This window comes from Marmota marmota, unplaced genomic scaffold, assembly GCF_001458135.2.
Source record: "Marmota marmota marmota unplaced genomic scaffold, marMar, whole genome shotgun sequence".
In the NCBI taxonomy this organism is placed as follows: Eukaryota; Metazoa; Chordata; class Mammalia; order Rodentia; family Sciuridae; genus Marmota; species Marmota marmota.
In genome coordinates, this window is record NW_025999896.1 from 3,132,130 (window position 1) to 3,140,752 (window position 8,623).

The 8,623-nt window shown below is 45.9% G+C and overlaps 1 protein-coding gene across 2 annotated transcripts in view; it reads right to left on the reverse strand.

Annotated features, from left to right (window-relative positions):
• Gas7 (growth arrest specific 7) overlaps window positions 1-4,946 on the reverse strand; it is a 235,109-nt gene extending 230,163 nt beyond the window's left edge. The window contains exon 1 of one of the 2 annotated variants that reach the window (XM_048798068.1): window positions 4,666-4,946. In XM_048798068.1, coding sequence (XP_048654025.1) covers window positions 4,666-4,799 — 134 coding nt within the window. In that variant the 5' untranslated portion in view covers window positions 4,800-4,946. The remainder of the gene's footprint in view (window positions 1-4,665) is intronic. The other variant, XM_048798067.1, reaches the window with a different exon arrangement.
• Between the last annotated feature and the right edge of the window lie 3,677 nt (window positions 4,947-8,623).

The window sequence follows — 8,623 nt, forward strand, 5'->3', positions numbered from 1 at the left end:
GGTCCGGCTTGGGATTGACAAGTGCTGCTACCATTCCCACGACCCATTTGCCGAATTTTTTTTTTTTTTTTTTTTTTGAGACAAGAGTCTCCCTAAGTTGCACAGAGTAATGGAAACCTGGCCAATTCTGCCTCAGCATTTCAGTAGGTGGGATTTCAGGCACACACCACGACAGCCAGCTTCAAGCCTTTTTTATAACTGGCATCAATCCACTTGTGAGGGTGGGCTCTCATGACCTAAACACCCCCCAATACTGCTGCACTGAGAATGAAGTTTCTGAACTGGGGTGTAACTCAGTGATAGAAAACTTGCCTAGCATATTCAAGGACTGGGTTTGAACCCCAGCCCCAGAAAAAGAGAGAGAGAGAGAATAAAGTCACATCACGTTCAAACCACAGCAGTGCCCCTGAGATCTAGGCCTTCCAGCTAGACCATGGATTCTAACAACAGCACCTACTTAAAGAAAAGTTCTGTTGTATTTGCATTCCAATCTTATTACCCATCCAAAATTATTTCCCAAAAGCTCTGCGAGTTTTTGCAGATGTGTTATGGCATCTTCTAGGTCCCTAATTTCTTCTCTCCAGTTCAAGTAAGAGCAGGCTCTGAGGAACTCCTGGGCCCCATTCAGCCCTATAACCACTGGACATGACTAGCCACAGCACCTGTCCTGATCCCATGCCTGACTCTCCAGGTCTTCCCTAGGATGGAGATTTGGTCTCCCTCCTCTATCTGGTTCCTCCAGGAGCTGGTTGATGCATCTTGCAGGACTGGTGGAAATCTCCCACACACGGGGGCCCCAGGTCTGTGGACATGATCTGGGGCCTGTCTCGGGGCTGGCAGAACACACTCCACAGCCTCCTGGCTCTGGACTCAGGTCTCTTTCACAAGACCAGCTCCTCCTCTACCATGGCCCTACCATGATATTAGAAGACTGCTCTACCCTTCTCTCTCTCCATGACTAAAGACACTCCCAGGAAAGATTCCTGTAGTTGCTCTTAACTAAGGACCTTTACATTCCATAGCCAGCTACAGGTCTTGGCTGGTAGAATCTTTAATGTCTCCCAGACAGATACAGTGGTGCATACCTGTAACCCCAGAAACTCAGGAGGCCGAGGCAGGAGGATCCCAAGTTCAAGGCCAGTCTTGGCAAATAAGGGAGATCCTGTCTAAAAATTAATAAAATTTAAAAAGTCTTGGGATATAGCTTGGTGGTATAGCACCTCTGGGTTCAAATCCCCAGTAGAGAAAAAATAAATAGTCAAGAATATTTCAAAGAAAAAAATGTTAAAACTTTTTATATATGACTGTTTATCCACATAGTTACCCTTTGCTGTGTTCTTCATTCTCTTTATACAGCTCCAATCTGCCATCTGGGTTTACATCTCCTCACGCTGAAGAACTTACATGTCCACCAAAGGCCCATACATCAGAGGTTCACTTGTGCCCAAGGCACCACTGGAAGGTGGTGACGCCTTTAGTAGGAGGTGGAGCCTAATTGGAGGAAGTTAGGTCATGGGGAATGTGGCTTTGAAAGGGCTCTTGGGACCCTGGCCTTTTCCTGTCTCTCTTTCTCTTTGCTTCCCAGAATGCACCATGAGCTGAACAGCTTCATCACATACTCCCCACCATTATGTTCCCCACCATTATGCATCAACCAGCCCCTAGAGGAACCAGATAGAGGAGGGAAGCCTCACCACAGGCCCCAAAGCAATGGGCTCAACCAACCAGAGACTGAAAACCCTAAAAATGTGAGCCAAAATATACCTTTCCTACTTTAAAGTTGCCCATCTCAGGTGTTTCGTCATAGTAATGGAAACCTGACTCATACAGGCCTCATTCCTCTTTGCACCACACCCTGAGTAGCCAGGACTCTAATGGCCAGAGTCCTTGAGCCTACCAGAGCCCTTCCACGCTTCTCCGCTTGGGCTAAGATATTCCTGGAATCCTCTGGAAGCCTGGGTGTGCTGACCACTTTGCCACGTATCTTTGAGTCCTGACCAAAGAGATTTGCACAGTAACCAGGTCCTCCACCACCCTGGCCTCCTTCCCCGAGTTGGCTGACCACCAGGGCAGATCTAGCAACCCTCTCAGATTAGTTCCTAACTCCCCTCCACAGTGTAGGCTTCTTGCAAAGCCAGGGCCTCTCACTTCCCCTTTCTTCACCCAAACAAGGAAGAAATCCTCGGTGAGTATCCATTTTGCACACATCCTAGTCAGTGCCTTACACGTCTCCAGCAAGATGGGCCTTTCTGGTGTCGTTCTTTCCATCATAGGGCAAGAGTCACGATGGAGTCGAGGGGACCCTGGAGAGACCTTTCTCAGCTGTGGACCCAGCATGCATCCCTACCCCCAATAGCCTTCCTGACCTCTGGGAGGAGACATAAACCCAGACTTCATTCCCCCAGTGAGCTCAGCGTCAGGTGCCCCCTGGCTGACATCACAGGACTTTGAGGATTTGACCCATCCCAATGGACTCTACTTGCATTATCTTCTATCTCTACCAATCCTCAGCCTTGTGGTCCAGCTTGCTCATGTAGGAGGTCCCCAGATACAGAGTTTGATCCATGATTCTTCCTGTTGCAACTGCATCAGCTTTAGCCCTGAAGAGAGTCCCATTCAATATTTTAGCCGTCCCTCTCTCTTAGCCCTAACATTAAAGCCTCCCCTTAGGGATGCTGTGACAGCATGTTGACCTTGGGGGCTGTACTTGCCCTTTTCCACATAGATCTAGACTCTTCCTCCCCTGATCAGGGGAACTGGTGATAATGTATGTACCACACCCAGTGCCTAGTAGGTGCTCAATAAACCAAGGTCCCTCTCAGTGGCCTCAAACATACATGAGCACTTCTACAGCGGGTCACTCGCTGGGAGTGGTCTGACAAATCTTTATACATCAGAGATTTCCTAGACCTATTATAAATGCCAGGGGATGTGACTGTCACACACAAGTCTGTCCCATCTGATATTTTTGCTTTGTCCCCTGAGCCTGATCCTTCCTCTCCTCCCCTCCCAAGGAAGAGCAGAGTCACTTGGTTCTTACTAACACCCACTAAGCTTTGCCCCCACCCAAAACAGCTGACTGAGTCCAGCCAGGGACACTCCTCACCGGACAGACATCCACTATAGCCAAATTTCCACATCAGTATTTCCTGAGAAAACGTGGCCACCAGAACAACTCCCAAAATATGCGTCTCTCCCAGGGCTCTGGAGCTACAATCAAGAGGCTCCAGATCTTCCCATCAAAAGCAGTATGATCTGTGTTTCTTGTACATCTTGAATGTCAGGAAAGAACCAGGAAAATCAAAGCCACACACCTGTGCCTCCCTTACTGTACAGGTACTCCAAACATAGAACCCAGAGTTCCCAAATATACTCTTGCTAACAGCCACGAAAGCTCATTCCAGACTGCAGCAGAAATAGCCCCTAAACTTTGCTCAGATGGTACTAATCCATTTGGGAGAGAGTTTGTTGTTCTCTTCTGGACCTGAGAGAAATATTATGTGCCTTTAGGTGGCCAGGTATTATTTTTGATAATGTTGCCACAGAATACTACTCAGGCAGTCTCCCTCCTCTGTAACCATCTCTATCCCTTTCTCCCCCTACCCCTCCAGGCCATGAGTTGAATGGGTCATTTTCATTTAAAATCTGCTACTTTGTTCTTTGGGAAAGAGGGTAAAAAAGCATAAATAAATACAATCTCCATGATAGGGGAAGATTGGTCATATGAATGTTTACTGATACTTAAACACAATTGGGGGTAACCATTAATTTTGTCTTTAGAGCAATCCTGGGGTCAGACAGCCTTTTAGAAAAGGGGGTGTCCTGTAAAGTCACACACCCCCCAACACACACACACACACACACACAGGGGACTTCAGAAACTTTGGATCTCACTCACTCAGGCCCTGATCTCAGTAATCACTGACCCTGATCTCAGTGATTACAGAACAGTGAGGCCTCCCAATTGTCACCCAGACAATAAACAGCCAGCTGACTCTGCTCAGCAGGTCCTGGGTAGCCCTGGGGCCAAGCCAGAACCCCAGGAAATAGCACTTTCAGGTTCTGAGCCCAGTGGAGGGGGGCTCTGGCTGGGGGCTGCCGCACCCCTGAAATAAGACCGCTGATGGATGAGGCTCCCACTGGTGGCCAGTAAAGCTCCGCGGACCAGCAAGTGGACGGCCCAGAGGCAGCCAGGCAGTCTGACCCGGGACAGCACAACTGTGTCCACGGGTCAGCGGGCTCCGGGATCCAGGCTGGACAAGCCGGGCTACTTCTCAGAACCCCGGATTCTCCCTGTGTCTTCCCAAGACCACCAGGTCTGTGCAGCCCTTAGGCGGGCCCTGCCACCGCCGGCACCGCGCCCGCCTGTTCCAGAACTCGCACAGGCAACAAGTTCTAGCTTCTTCGGAGCGGCCAATGGGCTCGGGAGGCCCGGCGCGAGGGGAGCGCTCCTGTGGAGCTCGCGATGCCCACGCCTGCAGGGGTGCGCGCTGCCTTCTCTGTCCTCAGGAACGCGGAGTTGCAGGTCGGTCGGTCGAGCAGATCTGCCCCCAGGGGCGTCCCTCTACAGGGACAGCAGCAGATCCCCGCCGTGGTCAACAGGTATGCCGGCACCCGAGGGACCGCAGCCGGGGGAGTCTTTCCACCCTGGCCCTCGCCCCTTACCTCCAGCAACTGCACGTAGCTTGCCGGGAACCAGCCGCGGAGCCCGTCCTCCTTCTCGCCTTCCCACCAGCCTCCGTCCGGGACTTGCAGCAGCGTGATAAGCTCACCCGCGGCGAAGCGGAGCCCCTGGCCATGCCGCTCCCCGGAGAAGGGGTAAAGGGTCCGGCAGCGGGTGCCGGACATGGCCTTGGCGCCCGGGCTCACAGCGCAGACTGCATCCCTGCCGAGCCCCGCGGGCTGGGCAGCGGCTCCGCGGGATCCCAGGCGCCCGGAGCCCCGGGNATTCAAACCCGTTCTGCCACTTTCTAACTATATGTCTTTGGGCTCTTTACTCTCTGATTCTCATTTTCCTTATCATTAAAAGAAGATGGTAGCAGTATTTATATCATAAAGTTATTAAGCATGTTTAAAGCAATGCCTGGTACATTAAGTTCTCAAATATTGGTAATTATTAATATTTATCTAGTTCAGTGGTCCTGATGATTTTTTATAATCTAATACTTCTTTTTTGATCTAAGATTTCCAAGACAGTAATAAAAATGAGAACTCTTACATCTTTGGGATGCCAAAAATTGTCAGAGTGTACTTTGGATTTCTGTTTTCTCCCAGGATCCTGAAAGAGAGATAATACGGCTGGTATGATGGCACGTGCCTCTAACCCCAGCATGTGGAGGCTGAGACAAAAGGATCACAAATTTGTGGCCAACCTCAGCAACTTAGTGAGATCCTGTCTCAAAATAAACAATAAAAAGAGCTGGGGATGTAACTCAGTGGCAAAGCATCCCTGGATTCAATCAGAGAGTGAGAGAGAGAGAGAGAGGTACCTTATCTATTTTCCCCTTGCCTTTCTTTTGATTGGGGAGTTGAAACCAGGGACACCTTACCCCTGAACTACACCCCAGTCTAGTCTTCATCGTTGTTGCTATTATTATTACTATTATTATTATTTGAGACAGATCTCGATAAATTGCTGAGGATCTTGCTAAATAGCTGAGGCCGGCCTCAAACTTACTAACCTCCTACCTCAGCCTCCCAGATGCTGAGATTATATGCATATGCCATCACACCTCGCTTCTATTACTATCTTGAACTTGCATTTAAATCTGTAATTAATTATTAAACTTTTTTTTTACTAAGTTGGTCTTATTATACCAGTTAGACTCCTAATAACTCATGAGAAGAACATCTTTTTTTTTTTAATATTTCCATCTATCCCTCTTGAAGCCTGATATTGAGTCTTACAAAAAATAAGCATTCTGTACTTCCTAAATCATTTTGCATAGACTGTGTGGATCCTTGTTCATATTCAGATTTTCCATATTGCCACATAATTCTGTAAATACATGTTACAATATCCAGGTGAGCCTGTACCCCTGAGAGCAAGCCTAAGTCTCTTAGCTGATAATTTTATCATTTGCAATTTAAAGTTATGTTGTGGCAGTTATTTCTTTTCTTCCCAAGACAGGCTTATATGCTTTTCTATTAGCCTATGGATGGCAGAGAAATATAAGGGTTTTGGTTTCTCAAAAAGCTAAACATAGCTGGGTGTGGTGGCACACACCTGTCATTCCAGCAACTCAGGAAGCTGAGGCAGGAAGATCTCAAGGTCCAGGCCAGCCTGGGCAACAGAGCAAGACCCTGTTTCAAAATAAAAAACAAAAAGGGCTGGGGATGTAGCTTAGTGGTAAAGGGACCCCTGGGTTCAATCCCCAGTCCAGTACCTAAAAATAAATTGCGGGGTGGTGGGGGGGGCGGGCAGAAAGCTGAACATAAATTTACCGTATGACTCTGCAATTTCCTCCTGAGTGTCTACCTAAGAGAAATGAAAATGTACGTCCACACAAAAACTTACAGTGAATTATCTCAGCAGCCCCAATCATAATAGCCCCCTGGGGAAAAAAAAAAAGCAGAAACAATCTAAATGTCTATCAGTTCAAGAATAGAAGAGATGTAGTACACCCATACAATGGAATATGTACTCAACTATGGAGAGGAATGAAGTTCTGACAGATGCTGCCATGTGGATTATGTTAAGCTAAATGAAATCATGGGACACAAAAGGTTGCATATTATATGATTCCATTTGTACAAAATGTCCAGAGAAGGCAAATCCATAGAAACAGTCAACAGATTGGTGGTTGCCTGGGGTTGGGAGTAAGCAAACAAATACAAGGTTTCTTTTTGGGGTAGTGAAAGTGTTCTAAAATTAGATTATGGTAATGATTGTGCAATTTGGCAAATCACTGAATGATAGGCTTAAAACAAGTAAATTTTTTGGCACGGAAAGTGCGCCCCAATAAAGCTGTTAACATAAAACAAAAATAAACAAAGAAAGGCTTTCTTTACCCAACAAAGGTATTTTTCTCCGCTCACATGTACCAGTTCATTCAACAACAACCCACAGAGCTTTGGGACTGGTGTTATAAAAGGTATAATGTGGCCATGTGGGCCAGTGTACACCTGCAATCCTAGTGACTTGGGACACCTAGGCAAGAGGATTGCAAGTTTCAGACTAGTCTGGGGAATTGTGCAAGACCCTATCTCAAAAGAAAAAATGAAAAGAACAGAGTATGTATCTCAGTGGTTAAGCACCCCTGGGTTCGATCTCTAGTACAAAAAAAGTTAATAATAATTATAATCTAGATGTCTGGACTGGGGAAATAGCTCAGGAAAGAGCAGCATGCACAAGACTCTTAATCTCCAGCAAAAGAAAGAAAAAAGAAGAGAGGGAAAGAAAGAAAGAGAAGGAGGATTCTCTACAATCTTAGTGCTGGAATCAGGCTGTTCAAACTTGTTTGACTATGTATCTCTATCAGTAAAAATTCCAAAATGTATGTATTTCTATTATTTATAAATTAAATACATGAATCACTAAAATGAAGTATTTTATTATATGAAATTAAATTTTTTTAAGTGGTCATATTAAAATACACATCATACACAGCTAGAGGTTCTGTTATTGTCTTTCTGTATCATAGTTGGCTGTTTCCTGAAGTTCTTAGGATCAGTGATATTGAAGATCAGTTTGGAGCCAGGTGTGATGGGACCATACCTGTGATCCCAGACACTCAGGAGGCTGAGATAGGAGGATCATGAATTTGAGGCCAGCCTGGGCAATTTGGTAAGATCCTGATTTAAAATAAATAAATATATAACATTGGGAATGAAAAGAAAGTTAAGTTAGTGAACTGGAGAAAGCATTTTGGAATCCTGACTTTGGAGAAAATGAATGGGTGCAATTCTTCCCTTGGAGTGTTAGAAGAAACCTAGCCTAGAGCAGGCATAGAGGAGAGATTGTGCAAAGCTCCATCCATCTTCTCCTCAGTCCTTGTGTTTGTAATCCCAGCCAGAGGTTCCAGACAAAGATCCTGAAACTTAAGTGTGAGAATCACCAAAGGAGAACATGTTAGAAATAATGGCTATTTGTGGCGTTGGCCCTGGGGATTCTGATACAGTGAGTCTGGGGTGGGAACAAGGTGTTGGTGTTTTTAACAAAAATCCCAGATCTTAAGATGGAGTTCTGAGACCACATACTTCAAAAGATTGTCATTTTATTTTCAGATTTCATTTGTACATAAGGGAACATCATCATTTACAAGGAAGAAGGATTTGCATTGTTATTTTATTTAGCCAGGCCCATCAACACTTAAAAGAAGGAAGAGAAAGTAAAGTTAACAGCACACAGAAAATAAGAAGGCAAACTGGTATAAGAAGAGAGAATTACAGCAGTTTTAGCAAAAAAGTTTTCTTCTTCTTCTTTCTTCCTTTTTTTTTTTTTTTTTTTTTGAGGTGGAGGCAGTGCTGGGGATTGAATAACCCAAGGCTCATGAGCTACTACTGAGTCACATCCCCCACCCCAGCCCAGTTTTAACAATCATGCAATACTGGGGATTGAAGACAGGGACTCACACATGCCGGACAAGCACTCTACCACTACTGAGTTATATCTTTTCTTTTC